At 39.6% G+C, this 19,494-nt stretch overlaps 1 protein-coding gene across 2 annotated transcripts in view; it reads left to right on the top strand.

The window, feature by feature from the left end:
- The window catches only part of AMDHD1 (amidohydrolase domain containing 1), a 37,707-nt gene that overhangs the window by 6,297 nt on the left and 11,916 nt on the right, over nucleotides 1–19,494 (top strand). The window contains exons 2-9 of one of the 2 annotated variants that reach the window (XR_006274105.1): nucleotides 2,952–3,058; nucleotides 4,878–4,942; nucleotides 7,290–7,567; nucleotides 11,391–11,616; nucleotides 12,610–12,734; nucleotides 14,625–14,718; nucleotides 15,368–15,528; nucleotides 15,957–16,170. Coding sequence is in view for 1 of the 2 variants with exons in the window: in XM_038394757.2 (XP_038250685.1) it covers nucleotides 2,952–3,058; nucleotides 4,878–4,942; nucleotides 7,290–7,567; nucleotides 11,391–11,616; nucleotides 12,610–12,734; nucleotides 14,625–14,718; nucleotides 15,368–15,528; nucleotides 15,957–16,062 (1,162 nt within the window). In the remaining variant the exon portion in view is untranslated. Of the gene's footprint in view, nucleotides 1–2,951; nucleotides 3,059–4,877; nucleotides 4,943–7,289; nucleotides 7,568–11,390; nucleotides 11,617–12,609; nucleotides 12,735–14,624; nucleotides 14,719–15,367; nucleotides 15,529–15,956; nucleotides 16,232–19,494 lie in introns of those variants that run through there. The other variant, XM_038394757.2, reaches the window with a different exon arrangement.

The following is a 19,494-nucleotide window of genomic DNA, read 5'->3' as shown; positions in this document are numbered from 1 at the left end:
TCTTCGCATCAGTCTTCACATCCTGGAGAGGATGTGAGGGAAATTCCCACACCTGAGCCATTCTTTTTAGATGAGAGATCTGAGGAATCATCTCAGATTGAGGTGTCAGTAGGGGAGGTTTTGGAACAAATTGATACATTAAACAGTAATAAGTGACAAGATCCAGATGGGATTCACCCAAGAGTTCTGAAGGAACTCGAATATGAAATTGCAGAACTGCTAACTGTGATATGTAATCTATTGCTTAAATCAGCTTCTGCACCAGATGACTAGCAGATAGCTAATGTCATGCTGATTTTCAAAAAAGGCTCCAGAGGTGATCCTAGCAATTACAGGCTGGAAGACCTAACTTTTATTCTAGGCAAATTGTTTGAAACTATAGTAAAGAACAGAATTATCAGACACATACATGGTAGATGAACACAGTATGTTGGGGAAGAGTCAACAGTTTTTGTAAAGGGAAATCATGCCTCACAAATCTATTAGAACTATCTGAGGAGGGTCAACAAAGATGTGAACAAGAGTAATTGAGTTCATATAGTGTACTTGGACTTTCAAAAAGCCTTTGACAATGTCCCTCACCAAAGGCTCTTAAGGAAAGTAAGCACTCATGGGACAAGAGGGAAGATCCTCTCATGTATCAATAACTGTTTAATAGAGTGGAAACAAAAGATGAGAATAAATGGTCAGTTTTCACTGTGGAGAGAGGTAAATAGCAGGTTCCCCCAAGGGTCTGCACGGGAACAGTACTGTTCAACATATTCATATGTGATCTGAAAAAAGGAGTAAACAATGAGGTGGCAAAGTTTGCAAACAATACAAAATAACTCAAGATAGTTAAGTCCAGAGCTGACTGCAAAGAGTTAAAAAGCTCACAAAACTGGGTGACCGGGCAACAAAACGGCAGATGAAATTCAAAGTTGATAAATGCAAAGTAATGCACATTGGAAACCATAATCCCAACTATACATACACAAAATGATGGGGTCTAAATTAGTTGTTATCACTCACCAAAGAGATCTTGGAGTCATATTGGATAGTTCTCTGAAAACAGCCACTCAATGTGCAGCGGCAGTCAAAAAAGCAAACAGAATGTTGGGAATCATTAAGAATGGGATAGAAAATAAGAAAAAAAGTATCTTAATGCCACTATATAAATCCATGGTATGCTCAAACCTTGACTATTGTGTGCAGTTCTGGTCTTCCCATCTCAAAAAAGATATATTAGAAATGGAAAAGGAACAGAGAAGGGCAACAAAAATGACTAGGGGTATGGAACAGCTTCCATATGAGAAGAAATGAAAAAGGCTGGGACTTTTCAGCTTAGAAATGAGACAGCTAAGGGGGGATATGATAGAAGTCTATAAAATCATGAATGGAGTGGAGAAAGTGAATAGGGAAGTGTTATTTACCCCTTCAAATAACACAAGAACCAGGAGTCACCCAATGAAATTAATAGCCAGCAGGTTTAAAACAAATATAAGGAAGTATTTTTTCATACAATGCACAGTCAACCTTTGGAACTCATTGCCAGTGTATGTTGTGAAGGTCAAAATTATAACTGGGCTTAGAAAAGAATTAAATAAGTTTGTTGAGGATAGGTCTGTCCATGGCTATTAGCCAAGGCGGTCAGAGATGCAACCCCATGCTCTGACTGCTAGAAGCTGGGACTGGACGATAGGGGATGGAGCACTCGATAAACTGTCCTGTTCTGTTTATTTCCCCTGAAGCATCTGTCACCAGCAACTGTCAGAAGACAGGATATTAGGCTAGATGGACCATTAGTCTGACCCAGTATTGCCATTCTTATGTTCTTATGGCCATGAAATTCTGTCAGAAAAATGGAAAGTTCAGTTATTGAGTGAGATGGGGGGAGGGAGTCTTGCAATGGTCAAAATTAGTATGTTTGACAGGTTGAGTGGAAAATAGCGAAGACCTGAATGTCTGATGAGGAAGAAAAATGTATTGGTATAAAATAGCTCATCCAAGTGAAAAATGTAACCTTTGTAATGGGTCAAGTTGCATAAGCCCTTAGGTAATGTGCGTCAGAGCTGCCAGTTCAGCAAATTAAAGCTGCCTGAGCAGAACTGTAGCATATGCACCAAATGTACAGAGGGGAAACTACATATTCTCTACTGTTGCTGTTTTTTCTTCTCTCATTTTTGGGAATGCACACCGTGTCTTGGTACACTTGGTAAGATTCCTGTAATGGTCAGAGCATTTTCAAGGCAAGAATACCACTAAATTCATGCATGGAGATTGAAATAAGGGAGCTGCTATGTGATATTTAATTATACTAAAATATCAATAATGGAAAATGACATTAGACCAAGGCCTTAAATCTTACATGTAATATATCGTTTTGTTGCCAAATGAAAAGCATCAGTTAATGATTTCTCTTGTGGCAAAAAGAAAATCAATTTTTTGGTCATCTTTAAAATGTATTTTCTCTTTCTCTGTTATAATATACATATATATGGAATACAGGATATTGGGATAGATGGTCCATTGGGCTGACGGGGCATGGCCATTTTTTTCTTCTTACATTCTTGTTTCAGTAACATAACAACAACTTGAGGATGCTGTTGATTTGGTAATAAGAATATACGGGGCTAATGAATACATTGGCATTTGCCTTTTGAGTTACAGGATACATACAGATATTACTTCACAAACACAAAGGGCCTGCAACTTATCATCCTACAAGAACCACGCTGGCAGGGCATAGAGATGGCCCAGGCTTCGCAGACACCTTGAGGTCCATAGGATTTCCTCATAGATCTCAAGGTATCCACATGATTAGCAAACAATCTTCCCTGTCCATTTTCAGAGTCCTGCAGACAATGACCTCTCTGAAAGGGTGATGACTCAGGAGCTCCTAAATACAACTTGCTGAGTTTGCTTTTTAAACAAATTCACTCAGGTTTGTTTGTGCATTGTTTTTTTTGCAGAGATGGCTGTGTAAAAGCTGTAGGCCATGCAGATGCTATTCGCCAGCAATTTTCAGAAGCATCATTTGAAAAAATAATTGATTGTTCTGGGAAATGCATATTGCCAGGTTGGTGTATTTTCTTAATGTTAATAGTGCAAATCAGAATGGCTGACCGTGTGTATAGACAAAGCACAGTTCCTCAGTTACTCAAACACTCCCCAAGCTTCTTTTCTTTGTATAGGTCAAGCCATACATAAGTTAGGCCCTTGGTATTTGAGCAACTAACTCCTCCCCTCACATCATCCCCAGGCAGTTAAGACCATTTACAGTGCCTTTGCTCTTCTTCCAGAGATTCAGCTTGAATCAGGTGAACGGCAGGGCCTTCTTGGTTCAGAGACCAATTCTATGCAACTCTGAGAAGGCCCCTTGGACTACTCCTCTGACCATCTACAATGCTTGTTGCAAAGTCTATTCACTTGGGCCTGTTTACTTTTGTCATTTTCAGCTGTTCTTTCTCCTTGGCTTATTTATTTTTCTGTTGGCCCATTTTTGGTTTGGCCAAGTGACTGGCTCTCTCTCAGCCACCTATTTGTTTTCACTGTTATTTTAACTTTTGTAAAGTGCCCAGATATAAAATACAATGAACGTCTCTTTTATGTAATACCTGCTGGCCTAAATTGGCACTTCACTGGAGCCCTGAGTAAGGGGCAGCATGTAGCTATTTCCACCCCTCACCCTGTTCTGGAACAGTCCAAGCAGGTAATTGTGACTATAAAAGGTCACACAGGTCTATTCCTGGCTTCCCTCTTGCTCTGAGGGAAAGGAATCTGATGAGGATCCATAGATTATAAGGGCAAAAGGGACCATTGTGATCATCCAGTCTGACCTTTTGTATAACACAGGCCATAGAACTTTCCTGAATTAATTCCTGTTTGAACTAGAACATAACTTTTAGAAAAACACCCAGTCTGGATTTTAAAATTGCCAGTGATGGAGAGTCCACCATAACTCTTGGTAAATTGTTCCAATGGTTAATTATCCACTACTCTCCTATTCTAATAACAAGTTACTTCCCACTCCATGCTAGCTCAGGTGAGCTAGTTGGCATGTTGGAGTGGCAGAGTCAAAGCTCCACAAATTCCCCACCCTTTTCGTTCCCCTCCCTGTCTACTTGTGGAGCCTACTCTCCCCACCCTGCACGCAGACTGGTGACTTGGGTCAAAGTCAATGGGATTTAGCTCATAAATTACATAGGTGCTTCTGAAAATTTTACACTGTGTAAAGTAAATCAAGTGTCTTGTATTTATGAACTGGCATTTAAGCTGCTCGACCTCTGTGTTCTCTGACACAGACTCTGGCACTCACCCAGACTAATTTCAAAATCTTAACACAGGGAAAACTCCCACTGAAGCCAGTGGTCTATTGCTAGGATAAGTGCCACAGGATCAAGCCCAATATATGCAGCTTGCACTTTTAAAGGGACATCAGCATGAAATCTAGTCAGTTGTTTTGAAGTTAGTTGAAATTATTTCAGGTATACACCTCCTTGTAAATCCTCTTGCCAATTTTCCCTTTTTTTAAGAAATGTTTCTCTCTCTCTTGTTACTGTGCAAAAGACCCAGACAAACAAAATGGGAGAGTGACTGACAGACTTACTATACAGGAGAAACACTTTAACTCTACACCGAGTGCTGCCAGATAGACTAAAATACCCTGAAAAAAAATTTTTTTCTTGAATATCTTCATTATAATAATCATAGGTGTTTTTTTGCAATAATATAAGGTAAAAACATCTTTCAAACAGAAGTATAGTAGTAGTAGTACGGGCTTTTTCTTCAGTTGATACCGTCCCTTTAATTTGTTTGCACTTTCTCAAGTTTTTCCTTTTCCCAAACAATGAAATCTTGCAATATGTATTTATTTTATTGTTGTTCGGTTTTTTTAGGTTTGGTAGATGCACATACCCATCCAGTGTGGGCTGGTGACAGGGTTCATGAGTTTGCAATGAAGGTAATTTCACATAATTACAGAGTTGTTGGGTTTTTTTTCTCATTATATTTGCTTTCATACACAACAATCTCTGCTTTCTCTACACTTCTATTTCTCATCTCTGGAAAGTAAGATCAGTTATATCGTATGTAATTTAGGATGGGAGAGGGAGCAACGGCTTTTGGAGAGCAAGAACAGAGAAAGAGAGTGGGTTGAAGCCAAAGGAAAAGAGATGGGGAAACAAGGACCAAGAGGAAGAAGGAAAGAGAGAGGGGATATGAAATAGGGGAGACAGAAGTAAGGGAACAAAACTTATAAAAGGGAGATAAAATGATAGTGAAGAAAATGAGAATGAAATTGGGAAATGAAAAAAAGAAAATGAAGGAATTAAAGAAATGAAAACATTATAATATAAAAGGTGAAAATTATTTTATTTACTCATACACCTAGAATTTGTTTCTGATGTAACCCAAATGGGGGTATAGGATGGAGATGAGGGCCTATGATGGATTGCCAGAAGTTTGCATTATGGATGGGGAGGTTAGAAAGCCCAAGTGGACATGTCGAGTCTATATAGGATGGAGGGAAGGAGGAAATGCGAGCACCTGAATAGCTTTGGAATAAAATGTTTCCAGCTCTGCAATGCTTGTTGTTTCTGTGGCATGTTTTGTTTTTGGAATATCAGTGTATGATTTCAAATTGGGGGTGGGGGTGATTAATTTATGGCTGTTTATGTATTACTGAGTTTGTAAGGTCTTACTCTGCTTGTACAGGGTCTAGCACAGTGCAGCTCCATTCTCTGTTGGCCTACAGGCAACAGTATAATAAACATGATTAATATTTAATAATAGGGTTGTCACACCGGGTGTGGTGGCACGCACCTTTAATCCCAGCTGCTTGGGAAGCTGAGGCTGGCGGATCACTCAGGGATTCTGGGCTGCGGTGCGCTATGCCAGTCGGGCATCCGGCACCACTGACAGCCTGGCCAGTGGGTGGCCGAGGGACTGGCTAGAACACAAATGACGTGATCAGGCATTCTCTCTGTAAGGGTTGATGGACCAATCGATCAAGGTGAATAGGGGTGTCATATGATGCTATTAGAGAGATGAGAGCTGCTGTGTAATTGATTCCATGAGAGGGAAAGACAGGGAGGGATAATTTAATCATGATACAGCCTGGCATCACAATATGGTGAAAGGGCCTCCTATGACTTTATCCTAACTTGAGTCCCCTCCAAAATCCTAAAGTTGGTCCTGCTAAAAAATGATAATGTTCAGGTAATACAACTGCTGGGTAAAACCATGTCAGTGGTAAAATAGACAACAAAACCAATAGTAATAACTACTTTGGGTAGGCCAAAGTCCAGTTCATTGTATCTTGTTTCTTTCTTTCCCATGTCCCCTGTTTTAAAACCACACAAGTTACAAGAAGATATGAATTCTAGGGTTTGCCTTTAAATTTGCTTTAAAAAAGGGGATTTGATGTTCTAAAGCAGTGTTTCTCAACTTTTTTGGTAGTAGGGACCAGCTTGCTCACTTGCTAAACTGCATCAGAGAGATCTCAAGGACCCTCACTGGTCCATAGACCGGTTGCTGAGAAACACAGTTCTAAATGACATCACTCCTTTCTGCAACTCTTCTGTCTCTGGAGATGTTTCTGTGCAACTTAAGCATCAGACACAGTCCTGCCCTCCTACAATGGACACTCTTGTCCAATTTTACTGGAACAGGCTGTGTTAAATACTTACTTCAGCACTGAAATAGATTTTTTTTTTTTTTTTTTTTTTTTGCAGCATGACATCACTGCCAGAGTCTTTTGGGGGCCGGATTCAGCACTGGTGCAGGGAATTTGTCTCCCTATTTAGTCCCCTATATGATCTAAGGCAATCCCGAGTGCTGCCCTTACTTGTGCCTTGTGCAATGGCAGTGAGGCAGAATTTCTATGTCACTAGCCCACCCCAAAACACCAGCTGCTCCAGAGAGGTGCCATTGTCCACAGAGCTGTCTCTGAAGCTCCTAGAGAGTCTCCTGCCATGGAGGTATTCCTTTGCATTGATTTGGCTGGCAAAAAGGGGCCACGGCCCAGGGGGATTTCCATGTTACCTTTTCTCATCAACTTCATCTCCACTTCAGTTCCTTTTTTCCCATGAAAATGAATCTGTGATGGCAGGCCAAACTAGGGCTGGTAACCTCTTCCAGATTCAGGGGAAGGAAATCTTCAGGAAGATCCCTTTATGAAGTTTCCCCCTCCTAGTTCCATCACTGGGATGTTTTTTTCTGTCCCCTCTCTACTGTGGATTAGGCCAGATACACCTCGCAGAATCCCTTGACAAAGGTGAATAGAATACTCATGAAATTTTTGTTTTTAGCTGGCAGGTGCTTCCTACATGGATATTCACCAAGCTGGAGGGGGAATACATTTTACAGTAGAACACACCCAGAAAGCCTCAGAAGAGGAGCTGTTCAATACTTTCAAACACCGACTGCTGTGTATGCTCAGAACAGGAACCACTTTGGTCGAATGCAAGAGTGGATATGGTTTAAACCTAGAAACCGAGCTTAAAATGCTCAGGGTGATTGAACAGGCTAGACGATTACTGGATAGCAACATTTCCTCCTCATACTGTGGAGCTCATTCTGTGCCTAAGTAATGCGATTTATTTTTTTCTTGTTCTTTTAAACAATAATACTCTCATATTATTTCATAAAACATGAGTGCAGCTCCTGAGTGAATAAACTACGAATTGGTGGCAGATTATACAGAAATAAATGAGGAGCAACAGCGCCAGGTGTGGGGTGAATCTGCAGCAGAATTTGGCCTCCTCATACAATTTCTTTGGTGGCTTTGAGGGTTCATTTTTTGTTCTCCCCAAAATGGCAACAAAGTGTACAGTATTAGAAATAACAGCATTCAACAAAGTAATGCTTTCCTAAACTGAAGGTAAAAGTAAGTGAGGGAGCGTCCAGGTGTGGTGGTGGTCAGTTATGAAAAAAGCCAGACTATTAGGTTTTAAACAGAAATCAACTGGATTCAGCCAATAGGCATGTAGCCATCCTTTGCGGTTACCAACTCCAAGCTGTATGGAAGTTTTCAGGAACTCCTTTTCAGAAAGTCTTTCTGCTTGGATTTGCTACTGCCATCAGACCGTAAACCATCTGTTTTTCATTTTAACTAGCTAAGAGAAAACAATATTATAATACTTAATCATCAGAAGTTTTAGTACAACAACAACTTGATGTGCTTCCATTCAACCAATTAATCACTGTATCCTGTGAGTGAGTGTGAGCCTGGGGTTTAGGTATTACTGCCGACAGGAAGCACAGTCTGGTTATCTAAATAATTGGATTATTAGCACACATTCTGGTTGATCAAAACAACCCACTATTTCCCCTTTCATAGTTTTTTTTTTAATTTATTTTTATTTCCAGTGAAAAAGATGATTACTTGGGTTTGAGTCATCACTATATTATAGTTAAATGTCATAAAGAATGACAGCAGATGTCCTGGACAAATGGTCTTGGACAAATAGAAGTAGCACATTTTGACAAACTCAGAAGTGGGCCTGGTGAAAAATAGACGTAACAGAAGAATGCATAAAAATGTAGAAACCACGTACAACAGTGCCCTAAAATGATGCACCTCCAAGAACTCACTGCACAACAGCACCTACCCCTCTCCCATTACATTCATGTCAGCTTCTCCTGCTTTAATCAATGATTAACCTATTTCACCTAGATTTAGTATGTTCTTAAATTTCTCATAAGAAGTTTTTAAGGGTGGATTTTTTTTGGTAAATTTTATTTTTAATCAGAATTTTTAAACAAATTTTTTTCAGTTTCTCTTCTGTGGGTTTTTTGTTGTTTGTTTTTTAAACCTGGAGAATTTTGACCAAAATGGTCAAAAAGCCATTTTTTGTCAAAAACATTTTTTTAACAAAATCATTTCAAGCTGCTCTAAAAATTAATCAGTTGGCATTCCAGATAGCAATAGCTTACCTCAGAATACCCTGGGTGTTATGCAGATATAAACTCTCATTGTCAACATGTGCATAGTTTCAAGCCTCAGGGCCTGATTCTGCTCTCTGATGATGTAAATCAGGTCTAACTTCAACGAAGTCAGTGAAGATTCTCTTCTGGTTTACAGCAGTGTATCAATCAAGCCCTAGGTTTCAGAAAATCATCAACTTTTAATTGCCTGAAGCCAAATCAGTACATGGCACAGTCTATGGTGACCCAGTTTTGGCTTCTTAAGAGTTTCCTCAGTTCTGTTTACAATTCCTGTCTCTAGAAGTTTCCAGTTCCTGAGTTCTGCAGGTCTGAGGTCCAGACCTCAAATGCTTTACATCATAATGGCTGTTAAACTATTGTCTTCCAAGACCTCTATCTCAGTTCATGCCATGTTTCTTTCATCCTTATATTCCACACAAAAAAGGTGCAGTTATGTATAAATTATAGAAACTTTTAAACAAAGATAAAGAACTAACCTCAAAACCACTGTCTCTGTTTAAATCCTTACACCTTTATACACATCTGTTATAAAACAGCACTTATCCTTTGCTCTAGGCATTCCCTGATCATTCTTAATTATACAGATGTAAAATAGACCACTCCTATAACACTCCTTAGGCTAATGTAACCAAATCAAAATCTTACCATAATTCTTATGATCTTAAACCATTTCAAAATAATTTCCCTTAATCCAGAGTAAAACCATGGCATAATGCAGTTACAATGAGAAATGCTCATTAAAACCTTCTAGAGCTGTCACAGTAGCTGTTGCAATGCAATTGTGTAACATCCTGTTAAGTCATGTTCGTGCCAGTTTCTACATTTGTGTTAATGTAGTATCACATCACAAATTATGGCCACTAATGGCAGAAACATCACCAGAGGTTCTTTGCGCCAACAGTGTAATCAACTGTTGTGATTTTATAGCGAGTCTTGCAATATTTGGTATTTTCCAGGTCCCAGAATCATGAGAATCTCAGCTTTTCGCTTTTTATTAAGTTTCCAGCCTTCATGGTTACAGAAAAAAGTTGGAAAACCGAAAAGGCTCAAAACCCAGAAGGCAAACAAAAATCCACCATATTATTTTAATCATGATTTTTAAGTCAATCTCATGATTTTTGGGATCCCTGGCTCATGATTTATGAATACTTAGTGTCAGCAATATTTTCTACACTGGGCAGACATTTTGAAAGTGAATTCCAATGCCGTTTATTAGAACGATGGCAGTCTTTCAGTGTATCTGTTTGCAGGCATTACAGCAAGTAGAACAAAAAGAGTAGAATCGTACCTGTCTTTCCTCTTTTTTCTAAACGCTCTTTAGAGTTAATCTTTAATCCACCTTCCTCCACAAACTGCTGAGCCAAAGGAGGAAAAGAGAGAAGGCTGGACAAGGCAAAAGCCAAATCAACCCCAACAACAGTTTCAACAAGTGAACAAAAGAAAGGCAATTGGCTAGATTCTGCTCTGGTTCACCGCCATGCAACCTCATTTGTAAATGTGAGCAGAATTTGACTCCTTGACATTATTGCCATTGTAAAACTCCAACAGACAACTCCAGATATCAACCATATATAGCCTGTGTACAGGGCTGGTGCAGTGTTGTTTTTGTTTGTTTTACAGTGGCTGAATTAAGGGCAGAGATGTCATTGTAGGTCTTTAGCCTCAGTAGCTATAATTATTATTTTTCTGTTTCGAAGGTACAAAAAAATAAAAAGCCCTATATAGCTTTTTTAAAAAAGGCCATTACTGATCTCCTATAGGCAATCTTCACATATCAATGGCATTCCAAAGTGGTTGTGACAGTCACAGCAGCATAGTCCCTTGCTGGAATGCCTCGATAAGACAAAACCAGCTCTCTGTGACTGTGAAGGACTAAAAAAAAGTAAATTTAAACTCATTTTTTTGCTGAATGTCCCTGTTAGCTTTGATATTTCTAGTCTCTTCCACTTGAGTTAATGATTTTTTTTTAAGTGTCTGCAAGTCACTTTTAAGGATAAAATGTAAGCAGTTCAGAATGTATAAATAGAAAAGTAGAGGAATGTTTTTTTAAAGGGCAAAAAAATTGGTTGGCATCTAAAGAAATCTGGCTTACAAATAAGAGGATATAGCATAATCCTTTAAAAAGGATATTAGAATTAAGTCATGTTTGGGTTATATGAATTACAATATTTTTCCTCTTGCATTGTTGTTCTTAAAATTTAAATAATAGACTAGCCTTAAAAACAAGGCAGCAATTGAAGTAAAATTCAGTGGTGTAGAAATGTTCAGAAACATTAGCAACAAAGATAAAAATATATGGTCTATATATTTCAACTATATTTTTGTCATATGCTAAATGTCTGAGGGTTTTTTGTATATATACATTTTTTAACTAATATAGTTATTACATACATGAATTTAGAGTACTCCAAGGTTCAAAGACTAAATCATTCTGTGTCTTTATAACATTTTCTTTTCATTAGAGGGAAAAATGCTACTGAAGCCACAGACGACATTATCAATAACCATCTCCCTAAACTAAAGGAGCTGAACCTAAACGGTGAAATACATGTTAATAACATAGATGTGTTTTGTGAGAAAGGTGTCTTTGATCTGAATTGTACCAGAAGAATTCTTCAGGCTGGAAAAGAGATAGGGTTACAGATTAACTTCCATGGTGATGAACTCCATCCAATGAAATCTGCAGAGGTACGTCTTCATTCTGTATGCATTTAAGTCATTTTTGCTTTTGACTTGCCTTTGGGAGAACTGATGCTCTGAGAGATTTGCAATATTCCAAATCAATATGTTGTTCTAGAAAAGTATGATAAGTAGTTCGTGAAATAAATCGCAAGTACCACCAATGTGCAAAGTTGATGAGTTAAAGATGTGGAACCTTGACCTTTATTGGTAACTTGTCTACTGGCTTTTCAAATATTGACTTAGCTTATCCTCTGGTAGTGAGGTCAATAGGAAAGATGGATATCTGTGACCCTGTTCATTACTGGTACAAAGTATAGATTATGATACACTATTTTAAAAAATATTTATTTTTTCCTCAGTCATGCAGTTCATATCTTCCCAACAGTACAGACATTCCCGCTGGAAGCAGCAAATAACAGCAATTCTGTAAAGGGGTGTCAGGGTCCATACTTCATCATCATTTGAGCAGGGCCTCCTTTTAATCCTCCCTCATTAGTCTGCCAAAGCTTATTTTTGTTGTATTTGGAGAGGATCGATCTGGACCAATATAGAATTCTTTACAGTCTTCTAGAATTGCATAGGTCAGTTGCTCCATTTCCTTAAGAATATCAGTTTCCACCAACTCTCTTCTGCACAAAACCTGTTTATAATTTTATCCATAATTGTACAATTGTTTATATTCATTGAGACAGTAAAAAACTCTGTTCAGGGCATCAGTCTGACCAGATTCTTTTGATTACATTTTAAAAAGGATTAATAGCTTTAACTTAACATTAATAACTTCATGAAAGCTTTACTGCAGTAAAATTTGTCTTAAAATTACTTATTCTTTAGAGATCACTCTTTGAATTTTTTAAACAAGGGTTTTGTAAATAGGCCTTAGGTAGCATCCTAATGAATTGTCTGTCCAAGCAGATTGATAGTAAGAACGTAGCTTCAGTGATTCATTGGTATCTGTTAGTAATTTTTCTGTTAAATCTTTCGTGATAATCCACTTAGCTTGGAGCGGAACTAGGAGCCCAGGCTATAAGTCACCTGGAAGAAATTAGTGATGAAGGCATCGCTGCAATGGCAAGTGCAAAGTGTGCGGCTGTCCTTTTACCAACCACTGCCTACATGCTGAGGTAATGCCATTTTGACAGATTGGAAATTACAGCCAAAACTAACAGCAGGAGCATTCTTTTGGCTCAAGAGTCTCATATTTCAGAAGGTTCTATCGTCCTTAACTCAGTCAAGGACCATGGAAAACGGCCACACCCGTAAAGAAGGCTAGATGGGCCTCCACACATCTTACTTACTGTGGTGTCCCATAAAATCTAGTCAATGCCCTATTTCTGAGATGCACTCAGATCGGTCCCCAGCAACCCAATCTACAATAGGTCTTAACCTATCTGATGCATTAACTAAAGCAGTTAGGCATTAACTGAAGATGTCACCTTGCAAACTGGATTTGTTTTCAGTAATCCAAATTTTATTTGGAGTATATACATTTGCTCATTTGCAAAAGTTTCTTCTATATCTGACTTAAGGAAATGGATGACTAATAGCCTAACAAGCTGAAAAGGGTGCGTGTAAAATTTTAACAATTTTGTTTAATTTTTACCCAGGCAACATCAGGTATTTTCTCAAAAGCTCTAGTTGCTTTTGACAGATATTTAACATACAGATCTATAAACACCAATTAAATGGGCAACCTCTTTGTGTCCACACGTGTATGTCTACACTGCAATTGGGAGGTGTGACCAGGACCAACTCTAGGTTTTTTGCTGCCCCAAGCTCCGAGAGCACAACTGTCCAAGCCAAAAAAAAAAAAAAAGGGTGGCCAGAATGCCTCCCCTGGAACTGTGCTGTTGAACTGTGCTGTGGAACTGTGCTGCCCCAAGTATGTGCTTGCTTTGCTGGTGCCTACAGCCGGTCCTGGGCATGACTGCACCGAGGAGGCATGACTGCAGCGTGGTAGGCAAGTCCAAGCTAGCTTTTGATTGAGCTAATGCACTAAAAATAGCTGTGAAGCTGCAGCAGCATGGGTGGTGCATTGGGCTAGCCACCTGAGACCCTGAGGGTGTACTTGAGCAAAAAGCCCAGGCTACCACAGCTTCCCTGCTGTTGTTATTTGAGCTGGCTAGATCAAAGGTAGCTCATCTTTGCCTAAACGTGCTGCAGCTGAACCTCCCCATTGCAATGTGGACGCATCCTAAATTAACCAGCAATAAACTGAAAATCAAAACCAAACAATATCTTCATTGTTGTGTCAGAGAACCATTTGAATTTGATTGTTGTTTGTATATCATCTTTCCATTCTCATACAAAAACTCACTGTGATTCTGCCAAGAAGCCAAATTCAGGATTGAGGATGACATTTGACTAGCTAATACAGGGTCAGAGCCTCAGAGGCGCTTAGCACCAGAATAAGGGTCTGATATTGAGAAGTGGGGAGTACCTCCAATAATGTGCTGAACATCTTCACCTCCTTTTGACTTCATTGGTAGGGTAGCTGGGAGTACTTAGCACCTCACAGGATCAGGGCCCCATAGCTCTCATTGGCTGCACTGAGAATTGTAGTCGTTCAGTACTTCCCAGGGTTTGGTCTAAAGATTCCAAGCTGTGCAGCTAAAGTATAGGACAACAAGCTCAGTTTGACCTTTGTTAGCAGCTCTTTATTCCCTTAGATCTGTGTATCTAAGAAATATGGAAGGGGCAGGGAAAGTGAAAAATGTGAGCCTCAGCACCTAAACAATGAGTCAGGTCTTTTATATCACCACACTAATTTGAGAGTGGCTGCCACCAAAATTACAGCAGCAGCTTCAAAAGCACAAGGTACCAGATTCCACCTATAAAATCAGTAGGGTTGCAGGTGGGTAGCTGAGAGCAGAATTTTGCCTCTGGTTTCCAATGTGATAAGCTAATCTGGTTACACCCTGTATGCAAACCCAATAATACATGGACTTTTTCCTGGTGTACTTCAAAGCCTAATAGCTAAATGTACTGTACTGACAAATCTGTTTTTTTCCTAGACTGAAGCAACCTCAAGCAAGGAAAATGTTAAAAGAAGGGGTTATAGTTGCTCTTGGCAGTGATTTTAATCCTAATGCATACTGTTATTCAATGGTAAGCCAGTCTTAATGCATATTACTGCACACGAAATGGTTAACAGTCTTCTACTGTCACAACACATGGGTAGTTCTTGCTCACTTAAAGGGAGTCTTCTTAATAACGAGACAGAGGGTCAGATCCTCAGCTTAGATCAGGAATTCTCAAACCGCAGATCGGGACCTCTCAGGGGGTCATGCAGTTATTACATGGGGGGGTCATGAGCTGTCAGCCTCAACCGCAAGCCCTGCTTTGCATCCAGAATTTATAATGTTGTTACATATATAAAAAAGTGTTTTTAATTTATAAGGGGAGTCGCACTCAGAGGCTTGCTATGTGAAAGGGGTCACCAGAACAAAGGTTTGAGAGCCACTAGCTTAGATGAATTACACCAGATGAGGATCTTACTCAGAGTATTTTCTCCAGAACCACCTCTAAGGCCAAGAGGCTCACATTTTTCACATCTGCTTTGGGAGGCTTGGCCAGTTACGGAGGAGGAAGGAGCATCCTGTGTTCCCAGTTCTTGTTTTAGAATGGACAAGATGCAGGAGACCAGTTACCTGTGTCACCCTGCTTGGGGACTTTGGGCCTCCCAGCATTACAGAATAGGCAGATAGCCTATTTGCATTATTGGTAACTCCTCTTTTCCCCTTTATTTTTGTATTAGCCCATGGTAATGCACTTGGCCTGTGTAAACATGAAAATGTCAATGAAAGAGGCTTTAGCAGCTGCCACCATTAATGCAGCTTATGCTCTTGGAAGATCCCATATGCATGGCTCTATAGAGAATGGCAAACAGGGAGATCTCATTATCATTAATTCATCAAGGTATGTACTTAAATTGTTGTTTAAAACCTAATTTAACATAAGGGGCCTGATTCTCCACTGCGGTGCACCTTGTGGAGTCACTTACACCTGTACTTTAATAGCATTTTACACTGACTTTGCACTCATTTTCAGTAGGTATAAATAACTCCAGTGGAGAATAGGACTAAGATTTTTAAGATTATATACTCAAACCCTAATACCACAACTATTTTGAAAGCACTTATTACATGGAAACAATACAAGGAATTCTATACTGATTTGTGCATCTGTAGCTTATACTGTCTTACTTTAATACTGAGACAAAAGGTTCAAAACATAATACTTGCTTCTCGTGATTCAGTCTGGCCCATTTGTTCAATGTATGCTCTGTATGTGATCTGCTTTTGTGAAAATATTAATATTACATAAATGTTTTACTGTTTTTTTAGATGGGAGCACTTGATTTACCAGTTTGGAGGACATCAAGAATTGATTGAGTATGTTATTGTTAAAGGAAAAGTTATCTACAAAAATAAAGGAGTTATGGGCTACTAAGTTCTTACTGAAAGATGGTGATAATTTAGAAAGATATTAACATCAAAATGATACTGAAGGGTTTCAGTTACCCAAGAGCAACAGACAACTTGGATTTCTATTTTACTGGTACATTATTTGTATGCTCAGCTTACTTGCTCTATATTGAAATAAACTTTACTAAGCATTTCCACTCAACCCTCGTTCATAGCAAATGCAAACCTATTATTTATACCTTTAACATAAGGCATTCTTGAAATAGAGACATGAAACAAAGAGAACAAAAATACCCTACAAAGGCAATGAGCTAGTGTTCAGATTCAGGTCAGATTTATAGACTAGAGTGGAGGTCAAAGGGTTAATTCAGGGTTTGAAATCAATGCTGCCAAAATCTTGCAAGCAGTTCTCATAGGCAGTAATCCCCAAATGCAGGAGCCTTGTGAGCTCAGCTGATGTCTGGACATTTGTCACGTTGAAAGTCAGAAAAAGATTTCCACAATCTTGGGACAGACTTTCGCAAAACAGCTGTTCTGATGTACTTTAAGCTGGATCTGACCTGAAATACACGTTTGGGAATGCTGACCCGAGTTTATAAGCCTTTTGTGATTGTGGGTTGATCATGAATATGATGATCCTCCAACTCAGGCTAATTTTAAGTGGTTTGAAGGTCTGGGTTTCCTTTGTGGGGGCATTTTTCCCTTCCTCTTTGTATTTTTTGGGGGATTGCATACTCATTTGCAGACATTTACAAAATATTATATCCTGTCATACCGCCATCTGCAACTTCAAGACCTTTGTGTGGCTTCTCCATATAAAAAAAATACACACATACATGCTCCATGTTCTCTCCTTCATATAGACTACAGTATGTAGAGGAGAGGGCAATACAACCAGAAGTCTAAGCCATCATATGCATAGCATGTGGTTTTCTTCCCTCCAATACTTGCTATCACTAGGGCTCTACCACTAATTTGACTGATCAAATATTCAGTTTCTGCAGAGCGAAAAGGTCTCAACTTTGTTAAGAAGATAACGTATGAAAATAAGTGAATCATTTAGAAGTCTATGTAGCTGTAATGTTATTTATAAAGGCAAATACAGCTGGGTCAAGGACAGCCTTTCAGAGAACTAGCCATTTATCATTAATGAGGCCAATCACATTTTGAGCAGCCTGTAAATATTTGAAACACACCACAAACATTAATAGTTAAACCTTGTTATGAACCTCTGATCTGTCAGAGACTTGAGCTTTTCTATTTACTTCAAAAATACGTAAGCCTTTAGCAAAATGTGTCATATTTCTTTGTCCTAATTTTATTAAAGCCAGAAAAGCCAACTAAATAAATTTGTGTAATATTTTAATGACATGCCTGTCATTAGACATTCTTCACTGCAAGCAGATGTTATACCAGCTGTGGGTGTGGATCTCAGTGTAACATGTGCTCTCCCACATTCAGTTCTTCCTTAAACATCACTCTGACAGCTTTGGTAAATAATATTTATACACGCAATTGGTGGATACTAGTTCAAATATTTTTAAAATGCAGTTCTGCTCTGAACGGTGATGCTACAAAAGTGGCACAGTGACATTTTGTGCTTATTGGCTCTGAATGATCTTCAGCTCAAGTATGCTTTATTTACAAGTAAAAATGTTTTTCTAGCTGCCAGACCTACAAATCAAATTAGGATCTGTGAGTCAAGCTGGTCTCTTTCCTTCTAATCTGTCATCACCTCCAATAAAGGTCCTAGAAGGCAAGCTATGCCCTCAATGACGTTTGTGTAACACTCTTACCTTCATTGGGGCTGCAAAGATGTAACTGATTAGAACATAGTAAAAAGATTCTTCTGAAAAATGCACAAGGAAGAACAAAATCCAGCTGTGTCAGCTGTTATTGCCACAGAAGACAGGTTTCAGAGTAGCAGCCGTGTTAGTCTGTTTTCGCAAAAAGAAAAGGAGTACTTGTGGCACCTTAGAGACTAACAAATTTATTAGAGCATAAGCTTTCGTGAGCTACAGCTCACTTCATCGGATGCATCTAATCTTATGCTCTAATAAATTTGTTAGTCTCTAAGGTGCCACAAGTACTCCTTTTCTTTTTGCCACAGAAGAGAAGCCCAGTTTAAAAGAATCCCTATACCTGTTAGAGGGCATAACTGAATACAAACTGGGAGCAGATCTAGTGAGCAGAAGAGTGACAATTTTACACAGTCCCTTGGCAGAATTAGCACTGTGTTGAACTCAATACAGTAAGCTTGCCAAATATATTTGAATCAGGCTCAGGTACACTGTAGAGCTGGCTCTGTGTGTGTTAGGAGCAGAGATGAGTGAACAGGGTTGTCTGCTCTGCAGAAGCATCAGCCCCTCACTCAAGGGTGGCATAAGAGGAATATTACAGCATAAGCTAATGCTCACCCTGTCATATTTATGCTGCTTCCCTCATAGGAGGGTTGTCTTGGCCACAGGCAGCAGTGAGGACTCAATTGTGTAGTGGCACTGAGGCCTGGGTCAACAAAGGGACTTAGCGTTGCAAGGCTGAGCATCGCAGCACCTAGAATATCACAAGACCCTCACTGCAATGCACAAAGCTTGAATTAGGCACCTAGGCTCCACATACAATGAATGGGGAGAGACAGGCATCTAAGAATGCAATCCACAAAAGCCAGCAAGCTAGGCAGGGAGACATCTACATTTCTCAATGGGAGACACTGACCAGAGGGGGTGTCCTAAACTCCGCCCCCTCATGGAGATAGGCTCCCAAGTCCTAGCTGCAGGGAAGCACCTATCTCTGTTTAGCAATCCACAAATGTGAACCCATCACCTAAGTTGTTTCTTGCAGGAATGAGTTAAGTGCCTGCCTCATGCCACACAAAACAGCCAGAGGAGGAGGAGGAGCCACCTCTGCCCCCACCTTATAACTTTAAGCTTAGTGGGTGGAACAACTTGCCTGGGATGTGGCAGACCCAGGTTCAATTCCATCCTCTCTGGCTAAGGGGGAGAGGGTGACTCCCTGCTCCCTTCAAATCCTCTCTCTCCAGAGAGTGATCCAACAACTGAGCTGTGGGATATTCTAACATGGGGCTCCCTCAGTCTCTCTTGTTGAAGTTGTTCCACAGTGGCTAAATATTTAAAGAGTCATTGGAGCAGAGGGACTGGACCCTGGATCTCCCACCTCCCAGTGGATATCCTAACCACCAAGCTACAGTCATGCTCTCTCTCTCCCTCTTTCTCTATCTCTGGTCCAATGACTATTTATACAGAGTGGTATAATCAGAGAATTTAGGACTTATGTGTCTAAGACAGTGGTTCTCAACCAGGGGTATACGTGTAGCCCTGGGAGTACACAGATATCTTCCAGGGGGTACGTTAACTTATCGAGATATTTGCCTCATTTTACAACAGGCTACAGGAAAAGTACAAACTAAAATTTCATGCAAAGACTTGTTTATACTGCT

The sequence above is a fragment of the Dermochelys coriacea genome, chromosome 1, assembly GCF_009764565.3.
Source record: "Dermochelys coriacea isolate rDerCor1 chromosome 1, rDerCor1.pri.v4, whole genome shotgun sequence".
Taxonomy (NCBI): Eukaryota; Metazoa; Chordata; order Testudines; family Dermochelyidae; genus Dermochelys; species Dermochelys coriacea.
Note: the sequence above shows the minus strand (reverse complement) of the source record. Positions and strands in the feature narration are given on the sequence as shown.